At 31.2% G+C, this 18,264-nt stretch overlaps 1 protein-coding gene across 8 annotated transcripts in view; it reads right to left on the bottom strand.

The window, feature by feature from the left end:
• TUT7 (terminal uridylyl transferase 7) overlaps positions 1-18,264 on the bottom strand; it is an 86,858-nt gene that overhangs the window by 7,356 nt on the left and 61,238 nt on the right. For 6 of the 8 annotated variants that reach the window (XM_074281656.1, XM_074281660.1, XM_074281655.1 and 3 more), the window contains 3 exons: positions 16,154-16,479; positions 10,904-10,977; positions 9,650-9,713 (listed from right to left, as the gene is read on the bottom strand). In XM_074281656.1, coding sequence (XP_074137757.1) covers positions 9,650-9,713; positions 10,904-10,977; positions 16,154-16,479 — 464 coding nt within the window. Of the gene's footprint in view, positions 1-2,994; positions 3,046-9,649; positions 9,714-10,903; positions 10,978-16,153; positions 16,480-18,264 lie in introns of all 8 variants that reach the window. The other 2 variants (XM_074281658.1, XM_074281657.1) reach the window with 1 other exon arrangement.

Genomic DNA, 18,264 nt, shown 5'->3' on the forward strand with positions numbered 1-18,264 from the left:
GACATGAAACCAGAGAGGAAATTTCAAAATAAATGGGAAATGCATAAACATAGGGATGTTAAAAGGATGGTAGTGAACTACCCAGTCATGGACATAAAGAAAATTTCTACCATTGTGAGAGTTCTTAACTCTTTATCACCTGTTAGAATTATGCTAAGAGTTAAACACAGTAGAAAGAGAGTATGTATTGTAAACAAGCTCTACAAAGCAATAACAAAGAAAATAGAAGGAACCCCAAATAGGTACATTAAAAATGTTAATTCCATGGAGAACATAGATCAAAGAAGAATTAAATAAGTGTAAGGGCCATGAATTAATATGTCTAGATGAATAGTCCAAAATAATGAAAAAGACTGAAAGAATGGATTTAAAAAAAGACAATTCACAATCTGTTGCTTAAAACAAACAACTAAGAAAACAAAGATACACATAAAATGGAAGAGACTAGAAAAATTTGCATCATATGAATCCAGAAAAATCAGGAGTTGTAATCATGTTATAGACAAAGCAAAATATAAAAAGAGATAAAGAAACTATATCATGTTGAAAGAAACAAAAGACAACAAACCAATAACAGAATTTCAATTTATAAAATAAAAATTAATTGAATTACAAGAAGTCATAGACAGTGGCAGGAGATTTTAATGCCCCTCCTCTGGTTTTGCATAAATCTAATAGAATGATAAGCAAAAGGAAAAATAATTTAAAAAAATACTGGAGAAACTAGAGCTAAAAGACTTATGGTGTCTTCTAAACAGAACAGATTAGAAGGTGAAGTTCAAGATGGAGGAGGTGAAGGTAGGGACTTGCCTGAATTTTACCCCAAACTCCTCCAAATACCTTTTAAATAATGACTCTAAACAAATTTTGGATCATCAGAACTAACAAAAAGGGGGAGGGGATTAATGGACAAGGAAAATGAACAAAGAACAGTAAAAATTCTGACCATATAAAATTACTATGATAACAAAGAAGATCAAAGCACAAATTCAGAAGATAACTAAATCAAAGCTCCTATATCCAAAGCCTCAAAGAAATAAAAATTGGTCTCAGACCACGGAAGAACTCAAAAGTGATTCTGAAAATCAAGTAAGGGAGGTAAAGGAAAAATTGGAAAGAGAAACGAGAATGCTACAAAAGGAAATACAAAAATCTATGAAGAGGAATGCCTTTAAAAGCAAAACGGGAAAAGAGGTACAAAAGCTCATTGAGGAAAATAATTCCTTAAAAAAAAATTAGAATTGAGCAAATGGAAGATAATGACTTCATGAGAAATCAAGATACAACAAAAGAAAACCAAAATAATAAAAAATTGGAAAAACAACTAACCTTGGAAATAGATCCAGGAAAGATAATTTAAAAATTGTTGATCTGAAAGCCATGATCAAAAAAAGAGCCTGGATATAATCTTTCAAGAAATTCAAGGAAAACTGTCCTGATACTCTAGAGTCAAGAGGATAAAACAAAAACTGAAACATCTACTGCTCACCTTCTGAAAATGATATTATAGCCAAATTCCAGAAATCCCAGGGTCAAGGGGAAAATACTGCCAGTATTCGAAATAACACAATTCAAGTCAAGCAGAGCCAGAGTCATAAGATAACATAAGCTTCTACATTAAAGGATCGAAGTGCTTGGAATATGATATTCTGGAGAACAATGAAGCTAGGAATTCAAGCAAGTATCACCTACTCAGCAAAAATGAGTATAATATTTCAAAGGAAAAAGGTGGATATTCCATGAAATAGAGGACTTACAAACGTTCATGATGAAACTATCAGAGATGAATAGATAATCTAGTTTTCAAATACAGGACTCAAGAAAAACATAAGGAAGTAATCAGGAAAGGGAAATCATAAGGGACTTAAGGCTTATCTGTTTACATTCCTACATAGGAAGATATTTGTAACTCATAAGAACTTTCTCATTATTATGGTAATTAAAAGGAGTCTATAAAGAGACAAGTGTGAATTGAATATGAAGGCATAATATCGAAAAATAAAATTACGGAAGTGAGAAAGGGATGTACTGAGAGAAAGGGGTAAATTATCTGCCATAAAAGGCAAAAGAAAAAGCTTTTTCAATGGAGGGGAATGATTGAACCTTGTTTTCCTCACAATTGGCTCAAAGAAGAAATAACATACATACTTATGGGTATAGCAAGTAGGAGAGAAAGGGAATAAGAAAAGGAGAAGAATGATCAAAGAGAGGGCATACTGAAGGAGAGGCTAGTCAGAAACAAAACACTTTTGAGAACAGGGTGAAAGGAGAGAGAGAATAGAAAAATAGGGGAAATGAAGTTAGCAATAGTAATTATGAAAAGAATTTTGAAGCAAGTTTCTCTGATGAAGGTCTTATTTCAGAAATGTAAAGGGAACTCAAGTCAAATTTACATAAAAAGGGGGAGCTATTCCCTACTTGATAAATGATCAAAAGATGATCTATACCTAAAGATCTATGCCCATAAAATCTTATCTTTTGATTTAATAATACCACCATTAGGCATGAATTCCAAACAAAATAAAAAGAAAAAGAACCTATACGAATAAAAATATTTATGGTAGCTCTTTTCTCAGGGTAAAGAGTTGGAAATTGAGGGGATGCCCATTAATGGGAAAATGGCTAAATAAATAGGACAGATTAAATATGTGTATTTCTCAGGACCACATGTATTTTTAACAAAAAACTGACCATGTATTATGGCACAGAAGGATTTCAAATAAATGTAAAAAAAGCAATATTATTAAATACATCTTTTATAAACTATAATTCAATAAAAATAGTAATCAGTTTTGGGAGCATAAACAAAAGACCCAGATACAGAGACTTAATGAAGAAATCTTTACTGAGTTGGTTAAAAAAAAAAAAAAATTAAATAAAAAAAAAATATATATACATATATATATATATATATATATGTATGTATATATATATATATATAAAAATCATAAAAACAGCTATATGAAAGAAAATGATAATGAAGAAACAACATACCAAAATTTCTGGAATGCAGCTAAAGCAGTCCTCAGGAGAAAAATCATTTCCCTACAAAAATACATTAACAGAATAGAAAAGGGAAAGGATTAATGAATAGAATATGCATTCTAAAAAATAGAAAGCTACAAATAAGCCCCCAAAGAAGATAATAAAATTAGAAGAGAAATTGATAAACTAGAAACCAAAGAAGCTATGGAAATGGTAAATAAAACTGAAAGCTGGTTCTTTGAAAAGGCTAATATAATTGATAAAAAACTTTAGCTAATCTGATTTTAAAAGATGGTAGAAAAATCAAAAGAAAATAGCAAATGAGCATAAAGAAATCACAACAGAACCAGTGTACAGTAATATGTTAGTAAAACTGAGAATGCAAAATAAAACAGAGGAATAATTTTAAAACTATAAAATATCTCTAAGAAGACAAAATAGATTCTTAAATCGCAGAAAAAGAACTAGAAGTAGGAGTGAAGGAAAAAAGGAAAATACGTCCCATCCTGATGGTCATCAGTAGAATTCTATAAAACTTTTAAATAAGTATCAATACTATACAAATATTCTCACATACTAAGACAAACTTTACCCAAGAGTTAAAAAAAAAAAGAATTTTAATTGGAAATGAGGAAACCAAGAGCACTATAGACCAAAATCATTAGTGAACAACATTTTAAAAATTCTAAGGATAATTCTGTCAGCAATAAAAATTATTAAAATCCAAAAGCAAATGATTACATCTCAATATATACATGACAATCCTTTGAAAATATACAACACAGGGCAGTTAGGTGGTTCACTGGATAGAGCACCAGCCCTGAAGTTCGGAGGACCTAAGTTCCTAACTGTGTGACTACGCAAGTCACTTAACCCCAACTGCCTCAGCCAAAAAAAAAAAAAAGCACAACACACATTTATGCTAAAAATCCCACAAAATACAGGTATAGAGGCACCTTGTTTTAATATCATAAAAAGTATCTAAAACCAAAAGCAAGCATCATGTACAACTGAGAGCAAAGCAATACATTTTACACAACTCAATAACCTAGCAATAAAAATCATTTGGGAAAATTAATGGTATAAAGGGGAATGATGACAAGAAAACAGCACTTTCAGACCTCCAGTTATATTATAAAGTATCAGTCTTTAAAACCATCTGATAATGGTTTAAAAAAAAAGTGTAACAATGGAACACACTAAACAAGGTAGCATCTGAAATACTGGAACCTCATGACCAATTATTGATAAACTGGAAAACAAATTATTTAGGAAACAAGTCTCTATTTGATAAAAGCTGTTGGGAAAATTGAAATGCAATCTGGTAGAAACCAGGCATAGAGCAACTCTAAAAATATTACACAAAACATTACATAGTATGCACAGATATGATCTTAATATTAAAAAAGAAATTCGAAGAGAAGTACTTCATATATCTTTCACAGCTATTGAAAGGAGATGTATTCTTAACTAACCAAGGAACAGAGGCAATCACAAAAGACAAACTAGATAACTTTAATCACATGAAAGTGAAAAGCTTCTGCAGATACACAAAAAATTAATTCACCTAGGAAAATGGAAATGGCTGAATGGGAAAAAAGAATCTTTATATCAAATTTCTATCAGAGTTTGTTATTTTATCTCTCTGTATGCACACATACATGCACACGCACACGCACACACACACATACACACCATGTATGCATAAACAGTGCACACATGTATATGACCAAAAGTCATTCTCCAATAGATAAGTGATCAGAGGACATGAACAAAGTTCTCAAGAATTGCAAACTATTAGTAATCACATGAAACAATGATTCAAATCACTAATATGAGAAATAAAAATCAAAACAACCTGGAGATTTTTATCTCATACCCTGAAAACTGGCCAAAAAATCAAATAGTCAAAGTGGGAGGGATTGTAGGAAGACAGAAACACTAATACATTGATGGTACAATTGTGCATTAGTACCTCCATTCTAGAAAATAATTTGTAATTATTCAAATTAATTGACTAAAATGTCCATATCCTTTTACCCAGAGATGACATTTGGGACTTATAACCCAGGTAAGAACAAAGTCCCTGTATATACCAAAATATTTATGGCTGCATCTTTTGTGATTGCAAAGAATTGAAACAAAATCAATGCTTATCAATTAGGCATGGCTAAACAAATCATGGTATGTAAATGTAATGGAATATATATATATATAAAGATATATATATATATATATATATATATATAAAGATATATATATATAAAGAGTGAAACACATAATAATGTATTTGACTTTAATAATGTAAATGAAAAGAATCACAAAATTCAAAAGGGACAGTCATAAAATTACAAAGAACAAGCATGATTCAAAAGAAGAAAAATGAGAAGACAGCCATCTCTCCCTACTCATTTGCAAACACAGAAGGTCCATGAGTGTGATACATTTCACATATTTTCAGACTTTTTCAAGGTAAAGATCTGTTATATTTTTATTTCTTCCTTGCTTTTTATTTTTGTCTTTATAATATTTGTTATATGGGATGGTTCTTTGGGAGGGGGAGAGGATACTGAGTAAAATTATGGTGATGTTAAAAAAAGATTCAAAAGGCATCAATAGAAAAGCATAAGTAGTATGCATACTACTGCGGTATAATTTTTTACATGAAACAGGCATAATTATGGTTATGATTATATAAAAGAATGTAGGTTCATGTATTTCTGCTATGAATTATATATGAAACTATAAGAAGACTGTTTGAAGTTGTATATTCATTACTTGTGTTTATTAGAGGTTGGCTGTGTGAAAGGAGGGGGAGGGGAGAGACGGGAAGGAGAATGTTTGTGATCATCAGGTATGTTTGTTCTAGACAGGACTGTTCTGATATGGACTGGACTAAATAACATCTAAGGTCCTTTCCATTGCCAAGATTTTGTTAAATTGTGAAACATAACTTGTTTAACTTCTTATGCAAAAATAAAATAAAATAAAAAAAATAAAATAAATCAAGACAACTTTTAAGATTTATTAAACAAAACTGGGAAAAATGGCAAAATTAAAATAATGCTGCAGCTGCAAGAATACAAGTACTCTTATTCTACTGCTGTTGACAAACTGGTGGAAGTGCTTTTGGATAAATGACAGATCATTATGAGCTGTACCTAAATATTTAAAATTTCTTTATTTCACTATGAAGTGAAAAACTCTTAACAATGATTACAAAATGGCTATAGATAAATTATACAATATTAATGTACATGAATGTTACTGTGCCATAAAAATGACAATGTGAAATAATATAGAAAGACCTCTATAAAATACAAAAAAGGACCAGAAGAACAAGATTGTCAGATTGTAACCACATTTTCAAAAACTCAAAGTTAACAGTAATACAAAGATTTGCAAAGTGGAAGATGACAAGCATTATTACTTTCACAGAAAGAATGTGGGTATATATTGGAAAGAGTGATTGGAAAGTGGGTCTTAGATCCTAATGCAGATATGTTGAAATGCAGATACGTGAAAATACATGGACTTAATGTAGATATTTATGTAGATAAATATTCTGCAAACTTTAAGGAGTTATAAAATGTCAATTATTATAATTATGTCATATTGTTCTAATTAAAATGCAAATAGTTTAAGTTTTACAATTATATCTGTATTATTCAATGTTTTAACAATTTTACATTTTTTGACATTTCATTAATATTTGATGAAGTACATAATTTTAATTCTTTTTTTAACTTTTACTGATTAAAACCTAAAAACAGGAAATTCCAAAAAATAAAAGATGGCAAATACCAACTTTTAAGCCTGCAAATCCATGTATGCACAATGAAGTATAAATAAGTATAGAGATCTCCTCAGTACTTATCAGGGAAGATTTTTTTATATTATCTCTACCAGCATCCAACTTTTATATATCAATTTTAAACTACTCCTTTTAAAACATTCTGGACATAGACTTGTGATGAAAATTATCATCTGCATCCAGAGAGAGAACTATGGAGACTGAATGTGGGTCAAAGCACTGTATTTTCACTTTTTTAATGTTGTTTGCTTGTTTTTTATCTTTTTTGTTCTGATTTTTTTTGCACATGTGTTAAGTTATTTTGAATTGCTTGGAGAGGGGGAAGGAGAAAGAAAGGGAGCAAAATTTGGATTGAAGTGAATGTTGAAAAGTATTTTTGCATATGTTTGGAAAAATGAAATACTACTTAAAATAATTCTGGATTCCTATGCAAGTTATTATGCTTCTACTTTTTATCCAATCTAAACTTAGAAATTTCTATGGGTAACATGACTTGGTTTAACAATGGATGCCTTTGCTACAAAGTGATCTTAGTCCTCTAAAACAATTATTACAATCTAAATGTTACAGAATTAGAGTTTTTCTCTTAGTATATAATAGTTTTTCTCTTAGTATATGATAAAAAAAATTTATGTTTCATATACGGTATTTGCTAATAATGAATTCTGCCCCAACACTTTATAAACTTCCCTAATGAAAATTTTAATTAGGCAACTTTGCTCAAAGGCATCTATATTGTACATATGCAAAATAATTTATGGATAAATGTTTCATATTTTCAACTCAATAATGAATATATTCCATTGATCAGGCAGCCACACACAGGTCAAAATCAGATTTAACTTAGCAGAATATCAGAGCAAGAAAGGACTTTCAAGTACATTTAGTTAAACCCAAACCTGAATAGGAAATCATTCCTCTACCACATATCTCATCAAATGATTACCTAGTCTCAGAGGTTTCTAACAAGTAGAAATCTAATACCTCCCAAGACACTTCATTCTGTTTCTGCATAGCTCTAATAAAGATATTCTTTTTTCTTTTTCTTTTTTATTATAGCTTTTCATTTACAAGATATATGCATGGGTAATTTTTTAGCAATGACAACTGCAAAACCTTTTGTTCCAATTTTTCCCCTCCTTCCCCCCCATCCTCCTCCCCAGATGGCAGGTAGACTAATACATGTTAAATATGTTAAAGTATATGTTAAATATAATATATGTATACATGTCCAAGCAGTTATTTTGCTGTACAAAAAGAATCGGAATTTGTATACATATCCATAGTTATTTTGCTGCACAAGAATCGTACTTTGACATAATGTACATTAGCCTGTGAAGGAAATAAAAAATGCAGGTGGACAAAAACAGAGGGATTGGAAATGCTATATAGTGTTTCATACTCATTTTCCAGAATTCTTTAGCTGGGTGTCGCTTGTTCTCTTCATTATTGAACAAATGGAACTGATTTGGTTAATCTCATTGTTGAAGAGAGCCACGCCCATCAGAATTGATCATCATATAATATTGTTGTTGAAGTATATTATATTCTTTTTTTTAAAGCCTAAATTTACTGCTTTTTAACTTGTATCCATTGCTCCTAGTTATATCTTCAAGGGTCAAGTAAAAAAAAAAAAAAAAAAAAAAAAAAAAAAAAAAAAAAAAAAAAAAAGCCTCTTCCAATGTTTATTATATGAAACATAAGTATTCTTTTCTTCAGCCTAACAGTATCAGTTCCTTTAATTGATCTTCAAAAGGAAAAAATTTGAGACCCTTCAACCACCTTGGTTGCTTTTTTTTAGCCATTTGCCAACATCTTAAAATGTGCATAGAATTGGACACAATGTTCTAATGTGGTCTATTGAGAGTAGAGTATTATAATTCTTGACTACTGGACACCATGACACTCTTAGTAATGTAGTCTAAGAATACATTAGGTATTTTGGCAATTATTTCACACTACTGTTTCATTTTGAGCATGCAGTCCGCCAAAATGCCCAGATATTTTCAGATAAACTGATATGGTGGACAAAGCTCAGTACCTTTTGAAGTATTTATTTTTTACTTGCAAAATCACACTGCTTCAAGAAAGTTTACAAATTTTATGAATTTTTAAAAAATTATGCCTTTAAATTTAAGAACAAAAGTTAGGCTATACATTTTAAATCAGGTAATTATAAAAGCAGAGACCATATGCTATTATTTGCTTGCAAAATTTTCCTCTTCCCTTTCATCTCATGAAGGTAGTAGGGGAGAAGATTATATAAAGTACCTGATAAGCTAGCCTAATAGCCTTTGTAACTTTTCTTAAATTTTTGAGAATTTCATCCATTCTTACTAAAAAAGAAAGGACAAAATTAATTGGAATCAGTCTTGTGAGAATTTCTTCATTTTTTTTCAAGACAGGTTTAGCATTTAAATTTATTGTTAATATTTGAACAAAGACTTAACTACCTTTGATTCCAATCAAAGAACTCCCACTGCAGAAGTAGTTCCAGCTCATGGCTGGCTTCTCCCCAGAGTTTGAAAACATACTGTCTAGAGGGCCTAACATCCTTGAACAAGCTCACTTCAAGAGATTTAGTGGAAAGATAATAAGGAACTGAGTGCTAGATATCATTTCTTTTTTCATAAAAGAAATCTAAAAAAGCAAGCAACCATCTTTCCTTTAGTTAAATTATTTAGTCTTGGCAAGTATATAAGTTTATGATGACCCCAACAACTGTTTTTTTCAGAAGCAGGAGAAAAAAGGGAAGAAATAGCACAATAGGAAAAAAGTGGGAAAGCAGAAGGGAAAAATAATATTATGTATGTGTTAGTATAAAATAAATTATTACAAAAATCCACATACCTGATTGGGGACTCAAAAATATCTTTCCTTTTTGTTTCTTTTTTTCTTCATGTAGATGAATTGCCTAAAAAATAAGCAAGGTAGATTGATCATATGCACAAGAAAAGCTCATTGAAAGAACCAATATTTAAACTATATAAGAAAATGGTTGAAATAGATGATTTTAGTGTCATGAAGATGATGTTTATCTGAGGCCAGATTTGAACTCATGTCCTCCTGACTTCAGGACTGGCACTTTATCCACTGCACCATCTAGCTGCCCCAATGAGTTCTGTAATTTTCAATCACACAAGTATTAACTTTAAAATTTCCTCCCTCTTTCTACCTGTCATTGTAAAATGCCAAAGAAAATAAGGAACCATAGCTACAATTTGTACTTGGAAGGCAAAACATAGAGATATGAAATAAAAGAACATTTTAAAGCAGTTAATTTTTAAAATGTGTTAAATATGAAACTTGTATAAGTATATAAATACTGACAAATTTTTATGTTGATAAATTCAGTTACTTTTCAGTTATGTTAATATGTTTAAGGAGTTTATTGTTATTTTAAAAGGAATCAAAACTATTTGAAAGATTTATAAGTTTTAATTTCTAATATGATAAATATTGATAGATATAGACCACATGATCAGATTTAGACCTTTGGGGTCCTCAAAATTTTTTAAGCCTGTAAACAAGATCTGTAAATCAAAACATTTGATAATTGCTGCATTAAAATCATGATGTTATTTTTCATTTTTTTTTTTTTTTTTTTTGAGGCTGGGGTTAAGTGACTTGCCCAGGGTCACACAGCTAGTAAGTGTTAAGTGTCTGAGATCACATTTGAACTCGGGTCCTCCTGAATTCAAGGCTGGTGCTCTATCCACTGCGCCACCTAGCTGCCCCATGATGTTATTTTTCTACTAAAGCTCCCTTATAACTTTTCATCATGGTATGGAAGAGAAGTTTGATTACTAAAGACCAGGACACTAGAAAGCAAGCCTTGCTATTCTCTTACATTATGCTGAAAAATATTTGGTATGTTTCCTCTTACCAGAGGAATAGGCTTGCTATTGTTGGGACCAACTTTTTTGGTTATAGTATCTTCTGAGTTATAGGGGAGTTGTGATCTTTAGTGCAAAAGATACTCACAAGAATGTAACTGTGGATCCTTGTTTCATTGAAACATAAAACTTCTAATAAGTAACTACAAAATGAAATGAAGTACCGAGGAGATACAATGGCTTCTTGTGAATTTTGATTAAGGCTTACCTGATTGAGTTTGCTGGTTTGTTTCAAGGGACCAGGGGAAGTAGACCCAAACACACCATCTGATTTAGACAAACCTTCAAAATAAAGAGTATTTTATGATTCTAATATAAATAAATGCAGCATCTCTGTTAAAAATTTTGCATAACCAAAGCAAAATTATCTTTTGCCTTGGATGCATAAATGATATTTGTAAAGAAGATATCACTTTGTGATAAGCTAATTAATTACTTCAAAATTAAAATATTTAATTCATTTTGTTACTTCACTACATTAGTTTCTGAATAAAATCTTTCTCCTCCTTCACTCAGTAAGCCATACTTGGTAACAAAGACTTAAAAGAAAAAAATAAGTGAGTCAGCAAAATCAATTATCAATGGACCATATCTGCCACTATATGCAATATTGCCCATAATCCCTCACCTCTTCAGGAGATGTGTTTCTCAACTCTTCTGTGACTTGGTCATTATAATTGGTTTTCAGTTTTATTATTTTTGTTCCATTTAAAATTAATTTCTAATGAATCTCCATAGAATCCTAATGAATTCCCCATTCTTGCTCTTCCCCTACTTCCTGCCCCTGAATTACTTATTTGTAATTTAGTATTAGAGATGAAAATTATTTGGCTTAACTTAAAATTAAACAATTAATGTGGACTATGTATATTTTCCACAAAGATTCATGAAATAAATTAGAAAACCTCTACAACACTGGATAAATGATTTATGAAAAAGAAAATGTGCAGAATAAGAATATTCTGGAAGGTTGTGATCTGAACTGCTGTAGCTAATATGTACAGCAATAACAGATCTTATTCCTAAGAATAAATATTCTAATCTGAACTTCTAGATAGTTTGTATGCTTTTAAACAACAATGGTGATGAAAAAGATGAGGAAAACATCAAATAGATGAAAGATACTTTTTTATTTCTAATCTAGGAAAAATAAGAATTTAAAGTGAAATTGATTCTGTTTGCATGTATACCTAGTTCCATGAAAATTCAGTAAGGTAAACTGTTAATATATGGTATCAATGAAGTGAGCAACAATTTTTTTTGTACAAGATAAAGTATTAGACTTTGGAATGCTTCCCAATTATGACATCTACTGATATATTCTTTATGTTTTAAAAGACTGTTTAAAATGTATACTACCATTGTAAAAGCTGTTTATCTTAAGTTTTTTGTAATTACTAAAGCAAACAAAAAATCTTTCCTCAACCCCCACTCTGCCCCATGCTGCTCCTGTCTTTTAAATCTTCTCCCTTATTTACGGATTCATTTTCCATTGCCTACAAATACACTCCAGATTCCAACATTAAAAATTAAATTTAAAAAAAAAATGATGCCTCCTACTCTTTGCCTCTAATCTTCCCCCCAAGCTATTTTCTTATACCTCTCCTCTCTTTGATAGCCAAATTCCCAATAAAACTTGTATATATCCTCTTCCTCTTTTCTCACTTAATAACTGTAATATTTCCAAACTTGTCACTGGTATAACTGATTTATTTCACTTCAAGGCTAAATAGAAACCAAATACCTGAGTTCAAGAATTTCTAAAAAATTAATCAAGACAATGATATAATTGTGACTTTACTACTATAATGTGATGCAGCAAACAGGCAAAATGAAGCATATACACACAATATAAACAAAAAGAGGTTTGTATTCTTCTGTAAGAAATTCACCCAGCCAGAGGGTGAGGGAGACATACTGAGGAGGAAACACTCTGAGTTGGAATTCAGTGACAAGTTTATTATAGCATAATGTTTGCGATTATCACTGTATAATTTCCCCCCAAAAAACATTTCACATAATATCTCCCATTTTACATATAAAATTAAAGAGAAGCTTGAAATTGGGAAAAAAAAATCTTAACTAAGTCAAATTTATGAAAATAAAAATCATTTCCCAGTTGATAAATGATCAAGTGAATGGGCTGTTTTGAAAGGAAGAAATATAAGCTATCAATGGCCATATAAAAAAATGCTATATATTATTAGAGAAATGCAAAAAGAAAGCCAATGATTAGTTCTACATGATGTTTAGGTGGCTCATGTAGCCTACAGGTAAAGGAGCATTTATTAAGCACCTACTACATGCCAAGCACTGTGCTGAATGCCTACAGAAAATTTAAGTAAAAATTTTCATACAAGTGAAAAAAGTTTTCACTTGTATGAAAATCACATCAAGAAATAGGCTGTGCAAAATAATTGTATAAATATGTATGCATATAAACATTTACCATGTTTAACATATATTGAATTACTTGTTATCTAAGCGAGAGAGGTGAGAGAAGGGGGAAAACTGGAACCAAAGTTTTTCAAGGTTGCAGAATTATCTATGCATATGTTTTGAAAAATAAAAAGCTTTAATAAAATAAATAAAATATAATACAACATAAGAAAAAAGAAATAGGCTGTGTATGTGTGTGAACACACATCAGCACAACTACACCCACATATACCCCTCTCCTATTTCTCATTGGGCTTTTCCTCAAAGGGCATTTTTCTAATGGTTCTAAGAAGTGTATAAAAAGGTACAATGGAGAAAACAGTTAAGAAATACTGCATTATTTTTCTTTTCCAGCTTCCACTTATGTGATTTTTTTTCTTTACTGGGCTTACAAAACAGAATAGAATTTGTCCTTTGGATGGAATGGTAAGGATAGATAGAGCTTTGTATATAATTATTTGTATTGTTATTTAGTAATTACTTCAGTATTTTTAAATTTTATTTTATCGTGATTATTTTTATAGTAGTTCCTTTATGGTAATATGGAAAATTCATACTACCAACATTTTTTTTTTTCTGTAGTGCCTAAAAAAAGTAAAATTATGACACTCTTCTCTCTTCTACTTCAATTCAGACTCTTTATTCAGAAATAAAAAGAATACCTTTTCAAGGGAGATGGCTTTATTTCCTCACTTCAAGTTTACCAAGTTTCTTGGTACTTTCTTTGGTAACTAAAAAGAAACTAAATATAGAAATCCAACCTTTAATGGGGATATATACCCATTTAAAAAAAAAATAAAAGCTGGGAATGAATTTGAGTTACTTCATTATTACCAAAAATACTTGCTACCTGTCCCTAGTCCCAAGTAGATTTTTAGGTAGTTATTTTAAATCACTGAGGATAAGTTCTGAATATATCTGGTAAGGCTCCCTTCTAATATAAAAGCTGTTCAACAACACTACATTTTTATGCATGGAAGAATGACTGAACAACTTGTCATCTAAGACATCAAACCGACCTTTACACCCCTTCTACTCCAAAAAAACCCCAAAACATCAAGAGATCCAGCAGTCATAAGCATCAAGAGATCCAACAGTAATAAGAACAGAAGATTAATTTGACTTTTTAAACTAATTTCTTCACTCAATCAACAAACATTTATTGTCTACTATATACCTTGTGCTGGGATGGAAAGAAAAATGAAAGATCTTATGTAGAAGAATAGGCGTGGCATCTGAGTTGTAAAGGAAATTAAGGCTTTTACAAGGCAGAGATGAGAATGGAGTGCATTGCAGGCATGGATGACACTCTTATGCTAAGTGTGGAACAGGGAGACAGTTTGGTTGGGCCACAGAATGCATGAAGAGGTATAATAAACAGAGAGAATGAAAAGGCAGGTTGGAATCAAGCTAGAAAACATCCTAAATGCCAAACAGGGAAATTTGTATTTTGTATAAGACATATTAGAGAGCCACTGGAGGAACCTGGTTACACCTATGCTTTAGGTATGTTACTTTGGCAGTTTTTATGTGGTAGATGAAGAGGAAAACAGACTTGAGTAAAGGAGATAAATGAAGAAGTTACAGCACAGTCCAAGAGATAGTCATAGGAGTGGAGAGACTGATCAATTAGCTATGAAAGAGCAAGGATAAAGAGTGGAGGATGACTCCAAGTTTACAACTTGGGTGACAAAGAAAAGTGATGATGTCTTCAACAGAAAAGATAAGTTTTATTTTGGACATGTTGAGTTTGAGATGTTTCTGGGACATCCAGTTCAAATAAGGCAACAAAAGCAAATGGAGAAGCAGGATAAGAGTTAAGAAGTTGGACTAGGGTGCTATATATATATATATGTATAGGTTTATTTTGCATAAAAATAATTAAATTCATGGGAGCTGCTAAGACAAAAGAGAGTCTGGACTATACCCACAGTTAAGGAGCAGCACATGGATGATGATCTAGCAAAGAAAACTAAGATGAAGTGATAAGATGGGTAGAAGAATCAAGAGAACAGTCATAAAACAGAGCATAAAATATTCAGGAAGAGGTGGTGGTTAATACCCATCTCCAGCCTTTTCTCAGCCAAGTCCAGCTTCTACTAAGTTGTCACTTTTAGGAAATGATTCTCCTAAGTACAGGTCTGGCCATGTTATATCTCTAGTCAATAAATACCAATAGCTTCAAGATCAATAGAAAATACTTTATTTTTAGATCCTTAGTAACTCTTCAGTCTTCTTACATTTCCCTTTCCTCATGTTCTCCATGATTTAGTGACACTAGTCACACCTTATGGTTCCTCCCAAAAGATATTCAATTTCCTGATTCTGCTATTTCTACTGGTTTCTCTCATATCTATAATTATCTTCTTTCACATCAATCTTTTTGACTTCTTTGAGAAGACATGCAGGCATGTCTTCTATAAGAAGTCTTTCCCATTCCTCTTTTTTTTTTTTTTAGTTTAGTTATTTCAATGATCTCTCTCTCTTTAGAATGTGAGCTCATTAAGGGTAAGGATTTTTGATTTTTATTGTATTCCCACTGTGCACATTGGCACTTAGTAGGTACTTAATAAATGCTTGTTGAAGGATAAAAATTGAGAAAAAGCCATTAGATTCAGCAATTAAGAAATCATTAATAACTTTGGAGAGAATGGTTTTAGTTGAAATATATCAGAAGCCATACTGGATAAAGAGAACAAATAAAGAGAAGACAGCTTTGTCTAGAAATTGAGCTTCAAATGGGAGAGCTTATTATATAATTGCTTCAGGAGATATAGGGATCAAATGAGAGTTTTTTTTTAAGGTTGGGGAGGCATGTTGGTAGTTAATGAAGAATAAATGAATTGAGAGATATGTGATGATCGTGGACTCCTTTTGTTAGAAGAAACTGGAAGAGATAAAAGATTTGCCTTGGTAAGAAAAAAGAATTAATTGTTATTTCTGGAATAAAGATGCTTGTTCAACTAAGCAAATAAAAATGTCAAATGTAAATATTAAGTTATTATTATTATTACCATACCTGTAGCTCCTTTATACTGTGGGCAATCTTTTTTAATATGTCCTTCTCTTCCACAAATAAAACAACGTTTTTCTCTTAAGTCTTTATCATCTTGTCGCTTCCATTTTTCTAATGATTGCCTGGAAACTTTGTCTCTTCCCACTTCCAGTACTACTCCTCTTCCTTGTTTGTTTTTCTGAGGTGTACTCTGCAATTTCCCCTCTTTTACCAGCATTTCTCTTTCTGTGCTTTTATTTTGAATTTCTTTGTCTTCTTTGTTTCTTTTTTCATTGTTTTCAGGATATCTTTGGTTTTTAATATCTTCATGATCATGCCGGCGCCTCACTCTGTATAAAAGTATTACAACAGCATAAATTATACTATGAAAAACTTGACATTAATCTTAACCCCTCCCTCAACAATTTATTTTTTTTATACTTTATACTAAAAAAAATATATTTTTATTAAGCATTTTAAATTACATTCAAGAGCCTTCAAATGCACCATACTGTAATCCATCTACAATCAATCAAATCTAGCAGTAGCTCAATTTTTGCACAATCTTTGAGTTAGGGCAGAACTCCCTTCAACTTACATTAAGATACCTACTTAGTTCTAAACACAAGTATTTTAGAGAAAAAGATGGAATCAGAGAAACTGGGGGGAGATTTACATGAATGAGTGAACAGAACTTGGAAAACATCTTTATATATAACAATTTATATAATAACTATAACACTGAAAAAGAAAACAACCATGAAGGACTTTTTAAGAACCCTGATTAATGTAATGACCAACCATAATTCTGAAGGGCTGATGAGAAAACTTACAATCAAATTATGTGAATTACCCAAGGTGATATGTGCCAGACATGGTGCTAAGTGCTTTACAAACATTATCTTATTTGCTCTTAACAACTCTGTGAGGTAAATACTACTACCATTCCCACTTTACAGTTGAGAAAAGTGAGGAATCTAAAGGTTAAATGATTTGTTCAGGGTCACAGAATTAATTTCTGAGATTGGGTTTGAACTCAGGATATCCTGATTCCAGGTCCACTTCTCTTTCCACTATGGACCTGGCTGTCAATAGTTAAAGAAGTATGAGGCATCTGAATTTCTCAAAAAGCCATTTCTTACAGGTACTTATGCAGAAATCATACATAACCATACTGAAATTATATATTGGATTTATAAATGATCAGCTAGCTACTTGGAGCATTTTGTTGTGTCTCAACAGAAAAGAGACAAGTCTTTAGTCTGCTCCTCTGCAACTGTTTTCAACACTGACCTCTGCATTTTGGTTAGCCTTGCAAAAGAAATAGGGTAAAGGGAGGTAAAAGTTTTTTTTGAAAAAGGGGAAAATACAGTTCTAAATCCAAATGGTATGACCAGTAAATAACAAATTCTCCTGATAATACTTAATAGGGTTTTGACCTATGATGGGGAAAGTTGTGAGGTTGGTAATAAAAATAAGTGACCTGGGCTTCTTTCATCTGAATAATGAGAACTGTATTTTATTTTCAAGCAGTTATAATGGATCTCTTTTAACTAAGGATATAATTTTTAAGTAAATATTATTCTCCCTTAAATGTTAACATAATTTATAGTACTAGGATTTTCCCCAGTTCTCCTTTTTTGTGGGGGAAAGGGGAATACATACGCATATACATATACACACACATATAAACTTTTTCAATTAAGAATTATTATTCTTCCTCCCCATCTCTACATCTTATAAAAATATGAATAATCAAAACAAATTCCTCCACAGGCCATTTCTAAAAATATATTTCTCATATGATATCCTGAATCCAATTCACCATTGGTCCTCTGGAACAGTGAACAGTGACCACACTGGCCAGAGTCCCTAAGTTTTTCAAGATTGTTTTTCTTTCCAATATTGCATCTTATTGTGGAAATTGTTCTTTTGGTTCTGCTTATTTCATTTTGTATCAGTTCACAGATGACTTCCCAGGCTTATCTGAAATTATCCCTTTAATAATTTCTTACAAGGAAATAGTATTCCATTTAATTCATATACCAATTTGTTCACTCCAACTGATAGGCATTTTCTTTGTTTATAGATTTTGCCATTGCTAAAAGTATGTGCCTGTACAGAATACATATGTA

This window comes from Sminthopsis crassicaudata, chromosome 1, assembly GCF_048593235.1.
Source record: "Sminthopsis crassicaudata isolate SCR6 chromosome 1, ASM4859323v1, whole genome shotgun sequence".
NCBI classification, from domain to species: Eukaryota; Metazoa; Chordata; class Mammalia; order Dasyuromorphia; family Dasyuridae; genus Sminthopsis; species Sminthopsis crassicaudata.